Source organism: Phocoena sinus, chromosome 10, assembly GCF_008692025.1.
Source record: "Phocoena sinus isolate mPhoSin1 chromosome 10, mPhoSin1.pri, whole genome shotgun sequence".
NCBI lineage: Eukaryota > Metazoa > Chordata > Mammalia > Artiodactyla > Phocoenidae > Phocoena > Phocoena sinus.
In genome coordinates, this window is record NC_045772.1 from 63,327,469 (window position 1) to 63,348,209 (window position 20,741).

The following is a 20,741-nucleotide window of genomic DNA, read 5'->3' on the forward strand; positions in this document are numbered from 1 at the left end:
CCACTGGACTACCAGGCAATTCCCCAAATCATAAATTTTAAGAAAGAAAAAATGTGAATCAGGAAAATGTGAACAGTGCCTGATGTTTAAGAAATTATTGTTTATTTTTCAAAAAGTGTGATAGTAGTGTGGCTATTTTTTTTAATCCCTTTCTTTTAGAGATACCAGTATTAGTTTATTTACATACAGATGAAATTAAGTTTCAAATTTGCTTCAAAAAACCTGGGGACATCGGGAAGTAGGTGGGATTAAGATGAAACAAGAACAGCCATGCTCTACTAATTAATCTATTAAAACCAAATAAATATGCTATGGATAAAAGGGAAATAATGTTCTTAAAAACTGAATAAAAGGGGAAACCTCAGCAGAGAAGGAATATATTGTTTAAAATAGAAATGCTAGAACCCAACTTGAAGATGAATTCAAGTCCACAGAAAGTATCCAATCTGAAGAAGAAAGAGATGGAAGAAAAACAGAATCGCAGTGAATCAAGCAATACTACGTATGTGTAACTGAAGTCTCAAAAGGAGAGGAGAAAGTGAGGCAGGAAATTTTTTGAAAAACTAGAGGTTGAAATTCCCCCAATTTGGTGAAAAACATCAATTTACAAACAATAAGTTCAGAACACCCCAAGCAGTATAAATAGAAAACCATAGCTAGACACATTAGTCAACCTACTGAGAACGAAAGAGAAAACAAAACAAAAAATATCTTGGCGGCAGGTGGAGAAAAACAACATATATTACAAGAATGACTCACTAGAAAGAAGCCAGAAAACAATGCAATCTTAAAAGAAGGAAAAAAATTAAAACTATCAACCCAGAATTCTGTATCCATGTACATGTATCAATGTACAGAATTCTGTACCCATCAAAAATGAGTGTGAAATACAAGACAGCTTTAGATGAGGAAAAACTAAGAAAATTCATCCCTGGTGGGCACTGTTAAATAACATCAAACGAAGTTCTTTAGCCTGAAAGGAACTAATACCAGGTAGAACTGATCTATGGAGGAAGAGCAATAAAAAATGCATTCTCGGGCTTCCCTGGTAGCGCAGTGGTCGAGAGTCCGCCTGGCAATGTAGGGGACACGGGTTCGTGCCCCGGTCCGAGAGGACCCCACATGCCGCGGAGCAGCTGGGCCCATGAGCCATGGCCGCTGAGCCTGCGTGTCCAAAGCCTGTGTTCCGCAACCGGAGAGGCCACAGCAGTGACAGGCCCACGTACCGCAAAAAAAAAAGAAAAGAAAAAAAAAAGCGTTCTTGCTTATTTACAAGAGAAACAAGATACAATGTGAAGCAACTTATTAGCACACACAATAAATGTTTCATTGGCCTCTTCCACAAGCATATCTCTAAGCCAAAGTCTGCAAGGACCCCTGACCTTGGATGTCCACTGCACAAGAGTGAGAGCTCTCCCAAATTATCATGGGTGATTTTTATTAATTTTTGAATCATGAACACTATAATTTTCCAATTAATTGGGCACAAAGATACTATAATAAAATATAGCACTATGGTATAATAGCTTTTATAACTATTTTAAATTTTTGTGAAAAACGTAAATAACTATGATTTAGAGGAAAACACATGCAAAAGCATCTTTACATAAAATAGATAAAATCTAAGAAAAATGATAGGTCTAAATTGGAGTTTAAGCATTTAAAGCCATTTTATTAAAAAAAATTGTCAGAATCTAATTTCACATCAGATTTTAAACTACTTTAAAATAAATAACTCTCCATTAAAAAAATCTTTCTTAGGTTAAGAACAGAATTACTAATATTTATATTTTGTATTTGTATATGCTGTACTATAAAACAGAAATCAGTATGTATTAAATTAATTTACTTCATCAAAGAGCAAGTAGTAAAGAAATCATGTTAATATGCTGCAAGGAGTGTTTACATTCAATACAATATGCTTTATGGATTCAGGAAAGAGATTCTGTATTAGGTAGGGTAGAATACATTACTGTAATGAATATACAAATGATTTAAAAGGCCCAAACACAAAAAAATTACATTTACCTTGTTAATACATTTAACAAAATACGTTTAAGACATGTACGCCGAAAACTACAAAGCAATGAGGAGAGAAACGAAAAGCCTAGATAAATGGAGATACCATGTTAGAGGACTCGATATTAATAAGGTGGCAATCCTCTCAAATTAATGTATAGTGTCAATGCAACCCCAATCAAAATACCAGCAAATATTTTTGTAAAATCGACACACTGATTTGAAAATTTATATGAAAATATTAATGACTTGGAATACCAAAAATAATTTTGGAAAATCAAAACAACTTTGAGAACTTACATATTATCTGATTTTGTAACTTATAAAGCTACAGTAATCAAAACAGCAGGGAACTGACTTAAGGGACAAACACAGATCAACAGAAAAGAACAGAGTCTAGAAATAGACCCAAGCACATATATGCTTTAATAGTCAACAAAGGAATAGTCTTCAACAAATGGTGCTGGAACAAGTATTATACTTCTTTTAAAAAAAGAATCTTGACTTTTCCTTCCAAAAAACACAAAGTAACTTGATATAGATCATAAGACGTAAATATAAATACTAAAACTATAATACTTCTAGAAGAAATCATGAAAAAAAATACTCATGACATTAGGAGGGGTTGATTTTAGAGAAGACAAAAATAATGAACCCTAAAAGAAAAAGGAGATGAAACAGACTTCATCAAAATTAAAAGTCTACTCTTTAATATACACTGTTAAGAAAGCAAAAGGCAATTCACAAACTAGGGCAAATATATTTGTAATATATTTGTAATACACATCTGACAAAAAACTTGTAACCAGAATACGTAAGGAATGCTTACAAATCAATAATCAGACTAACAACCAAATTTTTAAAGATACAAAAAAGATTTAAAAAGACAGTTAACTAAAACAGATGTATGGAAAGAACGAAGATGTCTAAGAACAAGTGACTAGATAATCAAATCACACTACAGGCATACTGTATTTTATTGCGCTTTGCTTTATTGTATTTCCCAAATATTGCAGTTAAAAAAATTTTTTAATGTATTTATTTATTATTATTATAATTTTTTTTGGCTACGTCAAGTCTTTGTTCCTGCATGTAGGCTTTCTCTAGTTGCAGCAAGCGGGAGCTACTCTTCATTGCAGTGCGTGGGCTTGTCATTGTGGTGGCTTCTCTTGTTGCAGGGCACAGGCTCTAGGCACGCGGACTTCAGTAGCTGCAGCACACAGGCTCAGAAGTTATGGCTCGCTGGCTCTAGAGCACAGGCTCAGCAGTTGTGGCACATGGGCTTAGTTGCTCCACAGCATGTGGGATCTTCCCAGACCTGGGCTCAAACCCATGTCCCCATCACTGGCAGGTGGATTCTTAACCACTGTGCCACCTGGGAAGTCCCCACACAGTATTTCATTAGTTTCAAGTGTACAAAATACTGTCCAATATTTTTATATCAACAGCATTTAATAACTTTGTGTCTCTGTATGACATTTTGGTAATTCTCGCAATATTTCTCACTTTGTCAAAATTATTATCTTTGTTATGGTGATCTGTGATCTTTGATGTTACTAATCTAATTGTTTTGCGACACCACAAACCATGCCCATATAAGGCAATGAACTTAATCAACAGATGTGTTTCTGACTCCACCAATGGGCAGTTCTCCCGTTCTCTTCAATTCTATGAACGCTGAGAGAGGTGAGGAAGCTGCAGAAGAAAAGTCTGAAGCTAGCAGAGGTTGGTTCATGAGGTTTAAGGAAAGAAGACGTCTCCACAACATCAAAGTACAAGATGAAGCAGCAAGTGCTGATGTAGAAGCTGCAACAAATTATTCAGCAGATCTAGCTAAAATAAGTAATGAAGATTTTCAACGTAGACAAAACAGCTTTATATTGGAAGAAGATGCCATCTAGGACTTCCAGAGCTAGAGAGGATAAGCCAATGCCTGGCCTCAAGGCTTCAAAGCTTCAGAGGATAGGCCGACTCTCTTGTTATGGGCTAATGCAGCTGGTGACTTTAAGTTGAAACCAATGCTCATTAGCCATTCCAAAAATCCTTTGGCCCTTCAGAATTATGCTAAATCTACTCTACCTGTGTTCTGTGAATGAAACAACAAAGCTCAGATGATAGCACAACTGCTGACAACATGGTTTACTAAATATTTTAGGCCTACTATTGAGACCTACTGCTCAGAAAAAAAGATTCCTTTCAAAATATTACTGCTCACTGACAAGGCACCTGGTCACCCAAGAGCTCTAATGGAGATGCACGTTAAGATTCACGTTGTTTTCATGCCTGCTAACACAGCTTCCATTCTGCAGCCCATGGATCAAGGAGTAATTTCGACTTTCAAGTCTTATTATTTAAGAAATAGATTTCGTAAGGCTATATAGTAGCTGCCATGGATGACGGATCTGGGCAAAGTCAATCAAAAACCTCTGGAATGGATTCACCCATTCTAGACGCCATTAAGTTCATTCATGATTCATGGAAAGAAGACAAAATACCAACATGAATAGGAGTTTAGAAGAAGTTGATTCCAACCTTCATGGATAACTGAGCAGTTCAAGACTTCAGTGTAAGAAGTAACTGAAGATGCAGTGGAAATAGCAAGAGAACTAGAATTAGAAGTAGAGCCTGAAGATGGGACTGAATTGCTACCATCTCATGATGAAACTTAAACAGATGAGGAGTTACTTCTTATAGATTAGGAAAGAAAGTGGTTTCTTGAGATAGAATCTCCTTCTGATGAAGATGCTGGGAAGACTGTTGAAATGACAACAAAGGATTTAGAATATTACATAAACTTAGTTGTTAAGGCAGTGGCAGGGCTTGAGAGGACTGAGTCCAATTTTAAAAGAGGTTCTACTGTGGATAAAATGCTATCAACAGCACTGTGTGCTACAGAGAAATGGTTTGTGAAAGGACAGAATTGATACAGCAAACTTCACTGTTGTCCTATTTTAAGAAACTGCCATGGCCACCCCAACCTTCAGCCACCACCATCCTGATCCATCAGCAGCTATCAACATCAAGGCAAGATCCCCCACCAGCAAAAAGATTACAACTGGTTGAAGACATGGATGATGATTGCCACTTTTTTTTTAGCAATAAAGTATTTTGAAATTAAGGTATGTACATTTTTTGACATAATGCTATTGCACACTTCACAGATTCCAGTAAAGTGTAAATGTAACTTTTATATGCACTGGGAAACCAAAAAATTCGTGTGACTTGCCTTACTGCAGTGGTCTGAAACTGAACCCTCCATACCTCCAAGGTATGCCTGTATATTCCTACACTGGAATACTACTTGGCAATAAAAAAGAGTGTACTACCAATACATGCTACAATATGGTTTACTAAAAATAATTATGGCAAGTGAAAGAAGTCAGGTACAAAAGAGAATATACTGTGTGGTTTCATTCATATGAAACTACAGAAGAAAACAAACCTATAGCAGCAGAAAGCAGATCAATAATTGCCAACACTGGATGTTGATGAGGGGAGACTGAGAAAACAACAGTGCATAAATTTGCAAAAACTAATAAAAATGTATGCTTCAAATAAGTACATTTTATTGTATGTAAACTATAAGAATGTTGATTAAAAAAGAAAATTTTTCTTAGAGAGGGCCTAGCAAAACTACATTCAAATCCAAAGGCATAAAGAAAAGTATCAATCTTGTAATCTTGCTACAACAAAATGGATTTCCACACAAATACCACAAACATAGTAACAATTCAAATAGTTAATTTGACAAGAAGATTAAGCTCCTCTAAGAAATCATACAAATCAATAAGAAAATCTTCACAGAAAAATAGTCATGGGGACTTCCCTGGCAGTCCATTGGTTAAGACTCCATGTTTCCACTGCAGGGGGCACAGGTTCAATCCCTGGTCAGGGAACTAAGATCCCACATGTGTAGTGTGGCAAAAAAAAAAAAAAAAAGTTGGAAAATCAGAGAATCAACTACAGGAAATTTTAAAGAAATAAAAAATACTGTAGGGACTTCCCTGGTGGCACAGTGGTTAAGAATCCGCCTGCCAATGCAGGGGACACGGGTTTGAGCCCTGGTCCTGGAAGATCCCACATGCCGTGGAACAACTAAGCCCATGCACCATAGCTACTGAGCCTGTGCTCTAGAGCCCGCGAGCCACGACTACTGAAGCCCATGCACCTAGAGCCTGTGCTCCACAATAAGAGAAGCCACCACAATGAGAGAGTAGCCCCTGCTCACCGCAACTGGAGAAAGCCCCCATGCAGCAATGAAGACTCAACACAGCCAAAAGTAAATAAATAAATTAAAAAAAAAATACTGTAAGAGTGTAAATTGGTTCTACCTAATAAGTAAATGGATATACTCTTCGATACAGATAATTTAGTTCTAGGGTATTATCCTAAAGTTATAATTGCATATATAAACAGAAAAACAGTGGTATAACAGCAGAATAGGCTCTATGCGTAGGTACCTCCACTGCATCAATAATTAAGCAAGAAAGAGTGCTTGTACACTTATAACTAGGTGAGTGCTTGACAAAAGGAGAGGCTGCTGATCTTTACTAAGTGAGCAGTATATAAAAGTAGCTACCATCCCTGCCCCTCAGTAGCTTGTGTTCCTGGAGTGGCTGGCTGGTGCCAAGGCATGTAGTGGGGACTTTGTTCTCCAAAAATTGAGGGTGCACTGTGGTTGGGTCTGGTGGATTCCTGAGAAATCAGTGCCCATGCTTGCCTTAGTTTTGATTCACAGCAGCACTGGTGACTGACTTAAAAGAACAAAATCCTTTGCCACCAGTACTACCCTATTCAGAGCCAGACATTTATGGAAATCTTTTTTAGGTCACATGCCAAATGCAGAGATAATGGAACAGAAATTTCAGTGACCACAAACAACAAGGAATATATATTTTGCGAAAATAATATGGAAAAGTCACAAATGAACAGCTATAGCCCTCAACAAGCAAAAAATCAGTAATATATGAGGAGCAGGAGAATCAGATTTCCAGAGTTAACACTTTACACTACCTTGGCATGTCTAATTCTCAAAAAAAATTACAAAACACACAAGGAAACAAAAAACTATGGTCCATTCACAGGAAAAACAGAATTTGATAGAAACCATCCTGAGGAAGCTCAGACATTAGAATTACTGGCCAAAGACGTTAAATCAACGATCTTAAGTATACTCAATAAGCTAATGAAAACCATGGACAAACCTAATAGCGATCAGGAAAAAGATGTATAAACAAAAAGATAAAAGGTAATCAGTACACCTACCCTTCAAGAAATGCTAACAGGAGTTGTTCAAGGTGAAATGAAAAGACACCAAACAATCAAAGCCATAAGAAGAAATAAAGAACACTGGTAATTACATAGGTAAATTAAAAAAATATTATTGTACAGTTGTCCCTTGGTATCCACAGAGGACTGGTTGCAGAACCTAGAAATACAAAGGGCTGACTGCACCTTTGGTATGTGACTCCTCTTTTTTCCTTATATGATTCAAAAGAAAAATGAACAAAACAATATAAAGTGATACCACAATGGGCACACATATAAAGATGTAACCTGTGACAATAAGAATATAAAGGGGGATGGACAGAGAAGTATAGAAGCAGAGTATTTGTACACTACTGAAACTAAATTGGTATTATTCAAATGAGGTTGTTATATATTTAAGATGTTAATTGTAACCCCCGAGAACCACTAAAAAAAACAAAACAAAACTTAAAAGTATACAGAATAGGAAAGGATATCAAAATAGTTACATTACAAAATTTCAAAAAAGGCAATAATGGAGGAATTCAGGGGGAAAAGACATTTAGGACACACAGAAAACAAATACCTAAATGGCAGAAGCATTCCCTACTTATCAGTAAGAACTTTAAATGTAAATGTCTTAAACTCTCCTCTTAAAAGGCAGACACTGGTGGGTTGAAAAAAAAAACAATATTCATCCATATGCTGTCTGTAAGAGATTCCTTTTAGATTCAAAGACATTGAAATTAACAGAACTGAAAAGGGTATTCCAAGCAAATAGTAATCAAAATACAGCTAAGATGACTATATTACTATTATGCAAAACAAAGTCAAAAAAGGTTATCAGAAACAAAGGAGATTATATATTGATAAAAGGTTCAATCCAGCAAAAAGATAGAACAATTATAAACATACATGCATCTACCAAGAGAGCCCCAAAATATGTAAAGCAAAAACTGACAGAACTGAAAGGATAGACAGTTCTGCAATAATAGAGACTTCAATAACCCACTTTCAATAATGAATAATAACAAAACAGAAAAGCAATAAACAGGGACTTCCCTGGTGGCACAGTGGTTAAGATTCCATGCTCCCAATGCAGGGGGCCCAGATTCGATTCCTGGTCAGGGAACTAGATCCCACATGCATGCTACAACTTAGAGTTTGCATGCCACAACTAAGGAGCCCTCCTGCCACAACTAAGACCCAATGCAACCAAATAAATAAATAAAATAAAAGCAATAAACAAACAGGGAACTTGAATAACACTACAAACACTGACAGACAGTACTCTAAACACCAGAGTATATATTTTTATCAAGTGTACATGGAACATTCTCTATGAGAGACCAAAACTGGTTTTAATAAATTTCGAAAGACTGATATCTTACAAAGTATCTCCTCTGTCCACAATGGAATGAAACTAGAAATCAGTGACAGAAGGAAAACTAGAAAATTCACAAATTAAACAACACACGTGGGCTTCCCTGGTGGCGCAGTGGTTGAGAGTCCGCCTGCCGATGCAGGGGACACGAGTTCGTGCCCCGGTCTGGGAAGATCCCACATGCCGCGGAGTGGCTAGGCCCATGAGCCATGGCCACTGAGTCTGCGTGTCTGGAGCCTGTGCTCCGCAACAGGAGAGGCCACAATAGTGAGAGGCCCGCATACAGCAAAAAAAAAAAAAAACAACACACGTTCTTAACCAATGGGTCAAAGATGAAATCGCAAGAGAAATTAGAAAATAATTTGAGATGAATGAACACAAAAACACAACATATCAGAACTTACTGGATGTATTAGCCATAAAAAGGAACAAAACTGGGTCATCTGTAGAGATGTGGATGGACCCAGAGACTGTCATACAGAGTGAAGTAAGTCAGAAAGAGAAAAACAAATATCGTGTGCTTCCCTGGTGGCGCAGTGGTTGAGAATCTGCCTGCCAATGCAGGGGACATGGGTTCGAGCCCTGGTCCGGGAAGATCCAACATGCCGCAGAGCAACTAGGCCCATGAGCCACAACTACTGAGCCTGCGCGTCTGGAGCCTGTGCTCCGCAACAAGAGAGGCCACAACAGTGAGAGGCCCGCGCACTGCGATGAAGAGTGGCCCCCGCTCGCCACAACTAGAGAAAGCCCTCGCACAGAAACGAAGACCCAACACAGCCAAAAATAGATAAATAAAAATTTTTTAAATCGTATATTAATGCATATATGCGGAATCTAGAAAAATGGTACAGATGAACCAGTTTGCAAGGTAGCAACAGAGACACAGACGCAGAGAACATACATATGGACACCAAGGGGGGAAGGGGGGTGGGTTGAACTGGGAGATGGGAATTGACATATATACACTAATATGTATAAAAATGAGAACCTGCTGTATAGCACAGGGAACTCCACTGTACAGTAGAATTGAAGACAACATTGTAAAACAACTATAACCCAATAAAAAAGAACTTACTGGATGTTATAAAAACAGTGCAAAGAGGGAAACTTATAGCTATAAGCACCTATGTTAACAAAGAATGATCTCAAAGCAATAACCTAAGCTACCACCTAAAAACTAGAAAGAAGCAAACTAAAACCAAAGATAGCAGGAGGAAATAATAAAGATTAGAATGGAGATAAAAAGAACAGAAAAATGACAGAAAAATCAATGAAACTGAATGCTGGTTCTTTGAAAAGATCAAGAAAATGAACAAACCTTTAGCTAGACTGACTAAGAAAGGTTAAAGATTCCAATTCCTAAATCAGAAATGAGAACTAAAATCAGACCCAAGTACTGATTTTACAGAAATAAAAATAATACAAGAGAACAGTGTAAACAAAGGCAGATCAACATGTGGATAACCTAGACGAAACGGACAGATTCCTAGAAACACACAAACTACAAAAACTGACCCGAGACGGTGGAAATTTGAATAAACCTTTAAGAAGGAGGTTGAATCAGTGATTTTAAAATTTCAAAGAGGCCATATGATCCAGCAATCCCACTCCTGGACATATATCCAGACAAAACTATAATCTGAAAAGATATGTGCATCCCTATTTTCATAACAGCACTATTTACAACAGCCAAGACATGGAAACAACCTAAATGCCCATTGACAGATGAATGGATAAAGAAGATGTGAGATACACACACACACACACACACACACACATACACACACACGGAACATTACTCAGCCATAAAGAAAGAATGAAATAATGCCATCTGCAGCTACATGGATGGACCTAGAGATTATCACACTAAGTGAAATCAGTCAGAAAGAGAAAGACAAATAGCGTATGATATCACTTATATGTGGAATCTAAAATATGACACAAATGAACTTATCTATGAAACAGAGTCATATATGTAGGGAGCAGACTTGTAGCTGCCAAGGGGGAGGAGGGGTGAGGGAGGGTTGGATTGGGAGTTTGGGACTAGCAGATGGGAACTATTATATACAGAATGGATAGACAACAAGATTCTATTGTACAGCACAGGGAACTATATTCAATATCCTGTAATAAACCATAATGAAAAAGAAAAGAAAAATTTCACCAATCCTTCTCAAACTCTTCCAAAAAAATTGAAGACGAAGAAACACTTCCTAACTCATTCTAAGAGGCCAGTATTACTCTGATAAAACAGACAAAGACACTACAAGGGGGGGAAAAACCTACAGGCCAATATCCCTTATGAATATAGATTTAAAAAATCCACAAAAAAATACTAGCAAATTCAACTTGTCAGGAGTTAAGAGTATACATCTTGACCAAGTGGGATTTATTCCAGAAATGGGAGTGGGAGGGTGGGGAGGGAGGATGGGAGGTGGGGTGGTTCAACGTAAGAAAATCAACGTAATATGGCACAGTAACAGAACAAAGGAAAACCACACATGATCATCTCAATTGATACAGAAAAAGCATTTCAAAGAATTCCACACTTTCAAGGTAAGAATACTCAAACTGGGAAGGGAAGGGAACTTCATCAACATGACAAAGGCCGTATGTGAAAAGCACATAGTTGATATCACACTCAGTGGTAAACGACTGATGGTTTTTCCCCTAAGATCAAGAACAAGACAAGGATGCCCACTTTTGCCATTTCGCTCAACAGAGTATTGGGAGTTCTAGCCAGAGCAATTAGGCAAGAAAAAGTAATACAAGACATCCAAACTAGAAAGGAGAAGTAAAATGATCTGTTTGTAAATGACATGATCTTACATGTAGAAAATTCTTAAAGAATCAGACCCCCACCCCCACCCCCCAAAAAAGTCAGATCTAATCAACTAGTACAGCAAAGATGCAGGATATAAAATCAACACTCAAAATGGTTGTATTTCTATACACTAGGAACGAACAATCTGAAAAGGAAATTATGAAAATTCCATCGACAACAGTATCAAAAAGAACAAAATACTTAGGAATACATCACCTATACAATGAAAACTATTACAAATTGCTGAAAGAAATGAAAAACCTAAATAAATAGAATGAAACCCATGTTCATAGACTGGAGGACTCAATATTGTTAAGATGACAACAATATTCAAATGATATACAGACTCAGTGTACTATCAAAGTCCCAATGGCATTTGCTTGGAGAAACAGAAAACTCCAACCTAAAATTCATATGAAATTTCAAGTGGCCCTGAATACCCTCAACAGTATTAAAAAAGAACAGTAAAATTGAACAGCTCATACTTCTTGTTTTCAAATCTTACTACAAAGCTACAGTAATTGAAATAGTGTGGTACTGGCATAAAGACAGACATACAGATCAATTAAATGGAAATAGAGAACCCAGAAATAAACCCAGCTCCTCCCATGGACACACCAAATTTACAAGGACTTACAGAACAAGTATCTATGACAACAACCCGAAGACTAGCAGAAAAGATTTTCCACAACTAAAGACATGAAAAAGGAAGCATGAGATGGGTAGAATGGGTGGAAATGAGACATAGTCAGGACCCAAACCCCCTGGTTGGTGACCCACAAACAGGAAGAATATCACAATTGTAGAGTTCCTCCCCCAAGGAGCAAGGGGTCCAAATGCCACATTGGGCTCCCCAGGCTGAGGGTCCTAAAACAAGAAGATGAGGCACCAGGTCTGGCTTTGAAAATCAGTGGAGCTTGCATACTGGACACTGAGAAGATTGTAGGAAACAGAGAATCTGCTCCTAAAGGGTGGACGCAAAAATCTCACCCACCCAGGACCAGACAGTCGGCTACACAAGGGAATTCTACAAAACATTTAATGACGCATTAACACCTATTCCTCTTAAACTATTCCAAAAAATTGAAGGAGGAATGCTTCTGAGCTTATTCTATGAGGCCAGCATCACCTAGATACCAAAACTAGACACAAAAAAAGAAAACTACAGGCCAATATCACTGATGAACATGGATGCTAACATCCTCAACAAAATATTAGCAAACAGGAGTCAACAATACATTAAATAGATCACACATCATGATCAAGTAAGATTTATCTCAGGGATCAAGGATGGTTTAATATCTGCAAATAAATCAATATGATATATCACTTTAACAAACTGAACATAAAAATCATATGATCATCTCAACAGATGTAGAAAAAGCTTTTGAAAATTAAACATTTAACATTTATGATAAAAACTCCCAATAAGTGGGTATATAAGGAACATACCTCAACATAATAAAGGCTATATATGACAAACCCACAGCCAACATCATACTCAATGGCAAAAAGCTGAAGCATTTCCAGTAAGTTAAGGAACATGACAAGGATGCCCACTCTTGCCAGTTTTATTCAATATAGTACTGGAAGTCCTAGCCATAGCAATAACGAGGAAGAGAAATAAAAGGAATTCAAATTGGAAAGGAAGCAGTAAAACTGTCACTGTTTGTAAATGACATGATACTATATATAGAAAAACCTAAGGATGCTATCAAAAATCTATTAAAATAAATGAATTCAGTACAGCTGTAGGATACAAAACTAATACACAGAAATCTGTTGCCCTTCTATACATTAATAATGAACTATCAGAAAGAGATTTTAAGAAAACAATCCCATTTATAACTGCATCAAAAAATAAAATATCTAGGGCTTCCCTGGTGGCGCAGTGGTTGAGAGTCCGCCTGCCAATGCAGGGGACGCGGGTTCGTGCCCCGGTCCAGGAAGATCCCACATTCCGCGGAGCGGCTGGGCCCGTGAGTCATGGCCGCTGAGCCTGCGCGTCCAGAGCCTGTGCTCCGCAACGGGAAAGGCCACAACAGTGAGAGGCCCGCGTACCGCAAAAAATAAAAATTAAAAAATAAATAAATAAATAAATAAAATAAAATAAAATATCTAACCAAAGAGGTAAACGATTTATACTCTGAAAACTATAAGGCATTGATGAAAGAAACCAAAGATGACACAAACAAACGAAATGGCACACCATGCTCATGGACTGAAGAATTAATATTGTTAAAATGACCAAACTAAGCAAGGCAATCTATAGATTCAAAGCAATCTCTATCAAAATATCAAGGGCATTTTTCACAGAAATAGAACAGTAATTCTTTTTTTTTTTTTTTTTTTTTTTTTTTTTTTTATGCGTTACGCGGGCCTCTCACTGCTGTGGCCTCCCCCGTTGCGGAGGACAGGCTCCGGACGCGCAGGCTCAGCGGCCATGGCTCACGGGCCCAGCCGCTCCGCGGCATGTGGGATCCTCCCAGACCGGGGCACGAACCCGCGTCCCCTGCATCGGCAGGCGGACTCTCAACCACTGCGCCACCAGGGAAGCCCCTAGAACAGTAATTCTAAACTCTGTATGGATACCAAAAGATCTCAAATACCAAAGCAATCTTGAGGAAGAAAAACAGAGCTGGAGGTATTTCGCTCCCAGATTTCAAACTATATTACAAAGCTTCAATAATCAAATAGTATGGTGCTAGCTCAAATACAGACACACAGATCAATGAAACCAGAGAGAGCCCAGAAATAAATCCACACATATTTGGCCTATTAATCTATGGCAAAGGAGGCAAGAATAAACAATGAGGAAAAGACAGCCTCTTAAAGAGAGCTGGGAAAACTGGATAGCTACATGCAAAAGAATCAAATTGGACTACATTCTCACACCATATACAAATGGGCAGAGGACCGGAATACAGGCTTTTTATTCCCCCAAAGAAGACACACAGATGGCCACAGACAGAAAAGATGCTCCACATCACTATAATCAGAGAAATGGAAATCAAAACCACAATGAGATACCACCTCAAAACCGTCAGATGGCTATCATCAAAAAGACAACAAATAACAAGTGTTGGCGAAGATGTGGAGAAAAGGGAACCCTTGTGCACTTGTAGGATTGCAAATTGGTGCAGCCACTATGGAAAAACAGTATGGAGCTTCCTCAAGAAATTAAAAATGGAACTCCTATAGGATCCAGCAAATTCACTTCTGGGTATTTACCCAAGGAAATCAAAACTACTAATTCCAAAAGATATATGCACCCTTATATTCACTGCAGCATTATTTACAACAGCCAAGATATGGAAGCAACCTAAGTCCCCATCAATAGATGAATGGATAAAGAAGATGTGATATATACACACAGTGGAGTATTACTCAGCCATAAAAAAAGAAATCTTGCCATTTGTGACAACATGGATGGATCTAGAGGGTAATTATGCTAAGTGAGGTAAGACAGAGAAAAGCAAATACCACATGATCTCACTTATATGTGGAAACTAAAAAATAAAACAAACAAAACAAAATGAAAACAGACTCATAGATACAGAGAACATTTGGGTAGTTGACAGAGGGGAGGGGGTTGTGGGGCAGGTAAATAGGTGAATGGAATTAAGAGGTACAAGCCTCCAGTTATACAATAAACAAGCCATGGGGATGTAATATACAGCATAAAGAATATGGTCAGGGAGTTCCCTGCTGGTCCAGTGGTTAAGACTCCACGCTCCCAATGCAGGGGGCCCGGGTTTGATCCCTGGTCGGGGAACTAGATCCCGCACGCGTGCCGCAACTAAGAGTCCACGTGCCGCAACTAAGAAGCCTGTATGCCGCAACTAAAGTCCGCATGCCACAATGAAGATCCCACGTGCCCCAACTAAGAGCCAGCACAGCCAAAATAAATGAATGAATGAATATTTTTTAAAAAGAATATGGTTAAATAATATCGTATTAACTTTGCATGGGGACAGATGGTTACTAGACTTAACACAGTGATCATTTCATAATGTATGCAAATGTCAAATCACTATGTAGTATACCTGAAATGAACATAATATTGTACATCAACTATATTTCAATTAAAAGGAAAGGCTAATATTATAAAACCCTTAGAAAACATAGGGGAAACATTTCATGATCTTGGATTTGGCAACAATTTATGAAGTATGGCAACAAAAGCATAGATAACAAAAAAATTAATTGGACTTCATAAAAATTAAAAGCTTTTGAGCCTCAAAGACACTTCAAGAGAGTAAAAAAGATAACCCACAAAATGGGAGAAAATATTTTCAGATCATATATCTGACAAGAGTTTAATATCCAGAATATATAAAGATCTGGTACAGCTCAACAACAAATAACCCAATTTAAAAAATGGTCAAAGGACTTGAACAGACATTTCTCCAAAAAAGACATATAAATGGCAAAGAAGCACATGAAAAGATGCCCGATATCATATGCCACTAGGAAAATGAAGCACAAAACCATGATGAGATACCACTTTCTACCCATTAGGATGAGGGCTTTATCCAAAAAGCAAAAATAACAAGTGTTGTTAAGGATGTAGAAAAATTTGAATCCTCCTCCATTGCTGGTGGGAATGTAAAAGGATACAACTGCTTTGGAAAACAGTTATGCACTCCTCAATATGTTAAACATATAATTATCGTATTACCCAGTAATTCCTGGTATATACCCAAAAGAGTTGAAAGCGGGGACTCAGATAGTTGTGCAGCATTATTCACAGTAATCCAAAGATGGAAGCAACCCAAGCATCCTTCAATAGATAATGAATAAACAAAATGTGGTATATACATACAATGGAATATTATTCAGCCAATAAAAAGTAATGAAGTTTTCTGACACATGCTCCACATAGATGAAGCTGGAAAATATTATGCTAAGTGAAATAAGCCAGATACAAAAGGACAAATATTGCATGATTACACTTATATGTGGTATCTAAAATAGGTACATTCAGAAAGACAGAGACTAGAAGGGAAGTTACCAGCAGCTGGGAAGAATGGGAAGTTATGGTTTCATGGGTATAGAGTTTCTGGGGATGCTGCAAAGTTCTGGAAATAAATACCGGTAATGGTTGCACAGCAATGTGAATGTACTAAACGCCGCTGGGTTAGCTGTACACTTAAAAATGGTAAATTGTATGTATGCATATTTTATCACAATTAAAAAAACTTTTAAAGAAAGCATATGTTACAAATTATTTGTAAATAGAACAACAACTTAATAATTAAATCACGGAACAATATTAAATGTATACCTGTAACAATGGTGAATGAAAAGATCTATTATGAGAAAAGAATAGGCGTGTATATACTATGCATTTCCATTCACGTAAAGACAGAAAGAAAATTCCTAGATAGGTGCAGAAAAAACTGCTCTCTCATCACCTCTAGGGAAAATGACTAGAGGAATCTGGGACAGGGAGATTTAATTAACTTATTTACTATAAATCATTTGACTTTCTTACCACATATAGGTATTACTTTCACACTTAAAATAATGTGGAGGATGGACTGTAAGGAGGGGAAAGCTGAAGGCCTAACAGCTAAAAGGCTATTCCAATTGCTCAAGCCTAAACAATGGTAGTAATGATTGAAAGAAGTTTTGAAGGCAGATTTCATGGGATGTGAGAACAGATTAGACATGTAAACTGTGAGCAAGTGTCATCAACGACAATTTCCTGGTTCCCAAATGGCTGAGTATTAATGCAGTGATGCAGTTAATTGAAATGAAAGTACTGAGAATGTTTTCCACCTTTGTTACTAAAAAATTATTCCTGCTCCTAAGAGCAGGATTGAGATCTATGATTATCTTACACATTGTCAATCAGCATCTAACTTAAACTTCATGCTGTCTGAAGTTATACTTCTAGAAGAAACTGCTGTTTACAAAGTATTTTGACATTCTATCACTAATTTCCTGAAATAGCATTTCATATGAGCCAGAAATTTCTTTAAAATCATTATGGGTTTTATAAAATGTTATTCATCTTTGTTTGTTAATAGACAGACAACAAAAACCTTCTTGTCTCATGATGGACTAACAAATGTTTCTTACCATGATTGGCTTGCCCTGAAATGTCTTAACTTCTTCTCTTAAGTATTTAAAAGCCTGTTAACAAAGCAGGAAGGAACTTTCATTAGCATTCAAACATTTCATTAAAGCCATCATTATTCTATCAAGAGAGTTTTGGTAATTGCAACTATCTCTAAACTAAACAATAAAAAATTCTGAAGATGATCCCATTATGCAGGTGACAGGGAATGAAAAAGTAAAAATTTAAGACTTCAGCTACAGTTCACATTTATTGTATATTAAACTACTATGGATTACTACTGACACATACTCACAAAATTCAAAACAGACCCAAAATATCACTACATATCAATTTTAAAATGGGTTCGGAGGGCCTTCTAAGATGAAGAATTAAAAAAAAAAATCAGTACAAGGTTTTAAAAGGCTATTATAGAAATTTTTGTTTCAAAGGAATATTACTTTTCTTATCTTTAAATAGGCCATGATAACAATTAAGAGTAAAATCATTATGTCAAAATACCAAGAATCAGAACGGAAGTTATATATATTGCGGGCCTACTCTGTAATAGAAATACTAACTACTGAGTACATGGTCTCTGATTCCCATGTTAATTTAATAATTGTTAATATTTTTACTGATAGGAAACAAACTGTTCTTAAATTGAAACAAAAAAAGCTTTAAGAAGATCATCAAAAAGGAAACCAATTAATAAGCAACACCAAAAAGGTGAACAAGGTTCTCCAAAGTCTTTACAAACATTACTGTAAGCACACATTTTTCTCAATTAAAATATACACTACTGCTTTTATCACCAGGACTTCAAATCAGAAAAGTCTTCTTCTCACCTGCTGTGCATCTGTGTCTGACTGGAAAGTGATATACCAGTTGCTATTGTGTGCAAATTCACAGCTTATCACCTTGGGGCAGTTTTCATTTTTAAACAAAGCTTTTACTTCCTAAAAAAGAAAATCTTCAGTTAACTCTAAAAATATATCAAAAATGGGCATTTTTTTTCCTCTTCATGTCTTTTGGTCCTTTCTATTTCTTTACTTAGTAACTGTTTACGCCTTCTGCCCATTTTTCTGTTGAGTAGAATTATACTCTGAAACAAGAACATGCATAGTTATAGTGCAAATTTTGTGCATGATTTAGGGATGGAAGCTTATTTTATAATCAGCAAAACTGAAGTATTATTTCAATCCTAGTGGCAAGCTAAATTCTGCTTAAGAGTAAAGCTTTCCAGTCCTGTCACTGTCCAAAAAAAAGGTGTGGGTGGGTGGGGGGACTGTCCTACATCAACATTTTCTAGGTGCAAAGTATTTTTATGCATTTTCATTTAATCCAAATGCTCTGTCTACAACAGTCACAGACATGAACTGTGCATAGATATCTTGTTTTTCATAACTGATTTAATTAAAAACTAAAACTCAAAAAAATATATGGATTTAGAAAAAGATGATTATCAAAACTCAGAGGGACTTCCCTGGTGGCACAGTGGTTAAGAATCTGCCTGCCAATGCAGGGGACATGGGCTCGAGCCCTGGTCCGGGAAGATCCCACACGCTACAGAACAACTAAGCCCATGTGCCACACCTACTGAAGCCTGCACGCCTAGAGCCTGTGCTCCACAACAAGAGAAGCTACCACAATGAGAAGCACATGCACCACAACGAAAAGTAGCCCCTGCTCGCCGCAACTAGAGAAAGCCCGCGCGCAGCAACGAAGACCCAATGCAGCCAAAAAAATAAACAAAAATAAATAAATCTATTAAAAATTACTGAAAATAAAATAAAATAAACAGTTAAGAATATTTAGTTTTAACAATACTAATGATTTACCTCTACTGGTGTTGTTTCAGGAATCTCTCTAAGAATTACAATACAACGCTTATGACTTGGTCTCACTTTCTCGCCCTTCTCATCAACTTGCACCATGGGAGAAGCTGAAATTTTAAAGAAGTTTCATTCAAAAGTGTAAAAATAGTGACATTAATAATTCCATTAAAAAATTATTCATTTCAATTTCCAACTGAATAAATTAGCAGAGGCTAACATCTTAAAGAAATTAAGTTGTAGAATCAAAGATCACAGTTACAATAAAGTATCTTCAGACTGATATGCAAAGAACATTGTCCAATGTTATTCATTGCACAAATACTCAGTGTACTTATTTTGTGACGTGGCACAGTGTTGGAGTTGAAAAGAAGCCTTTAAGGAGTATACAATATTTATATCTCATAGGGCACTTCCCTGTATACAATTACCAAATTCTTTATTTCAAGTAAAATCAATGTACTGCATTAGCCAAACACTACTCTAGGGAATGTAATGAGCTTTGATATGTGAAAAAATTCTCCTTAAAACTAAAGTCTGAGAAACACTTAAAACCAAGAATTATATATAAATGATTACAATCTTTCTTTCAGATGCTGGTTTTGAGTTAATATAGAATGAAGGTAGTACCACAAGCCAAAACTTTTATTTCTAGTCCCTTCAAAGGATAATATGTCACATCTTCCTGTGCAGGTAAGTAGAGAGAATAAAAGTAGTTGTTAAGGAGGAAGGCCTGTGTATAAGTGCTAGGTTTCAGCCCTTGGAGGTAGGAGATTCTGTCTCTTGGCAAATTCTTTAAATGTTGACAAGACTGGGTCATTTTAAGATCTGGTCAAACCAGATCAAGACTGGTTTGATCTGTACAAACCGATCAGAGATTTCATAAATGTTTTTATCCCTCTGACAATGGAAATCCCTACTCCCATGTAAGTCTATTACTGGACTTGCTTTATTTAACTTTCAAACATTTCAACGAATTTCAAAAAAAAAGTGAAGATCCACCTTTACTCAAGTAGTTAACAAAACCTGTATAAGAGAGGTTACCAAGAAATGCTGATATAAGACACAAACACCACTAAAAATTCTTAAGCCTCAATCTAAAATATAAATTCTTTACCAAACTTTGGAGCAGTGTTTGTCAAACTGCAGGTCGCAACTCTTTTAATAGGTTGTGAAAACAATTTTATAATAAAAGAAATGAACTCATTTCAAGCATTTAGTATTAATCTACTATTAACATTTCAGTTGTGTGTATGTGTGTATTGGGTTGTGATATAAAGTTTACTTATTACTTTTGTTCAAAAGTTTGAAACAGATTGCTTTACAGGGTGTGATAATGACACATATAGCTTTCTAATAGCCCAGAAA

The 20,741-nt window shown here is 36.7% G+C and overlaps 1 protein-coding gene across 6 annotated transcripts in view; it reads right to left on the minus strand.

The window, feature by feature from the left end:
• LARP4 (La ribonucleoprotein 4) overlaps nucleotides 1-20,741 on the minus strand; it is a 66,417-nt gene that overhangs the window by 19,442 nt on the left and 26,234 nt on the right. For 5 of the 6 annotated variants that reach the window (XM_032645818.1, XM_032645820.1, XM_032645823.1 and 2 more), the window contains 3 exons: nucleotides 19,380-19,483; nucleotides 18,387-18,497; nucleotides 17,562-17,615 (listed from right to left, as the gene is read on the minus strand). In XM_032645818.1, coding sequence (XP_032501709.1) covers nucleotides 17,562-17,615; nucleotides 18,387-18,497; nucleotides 19,380-19,483 — 269 coding nt within the window. The remainder of the gene's footprint in view (nucleotides 1-17,561; nucleotides 17,616-18,386; nucleotides 18,498-19,379; nucleotides 19,484-20,741) is intronic. The other variant, XM_032645821.1, reaches the window with a different exon arrangement.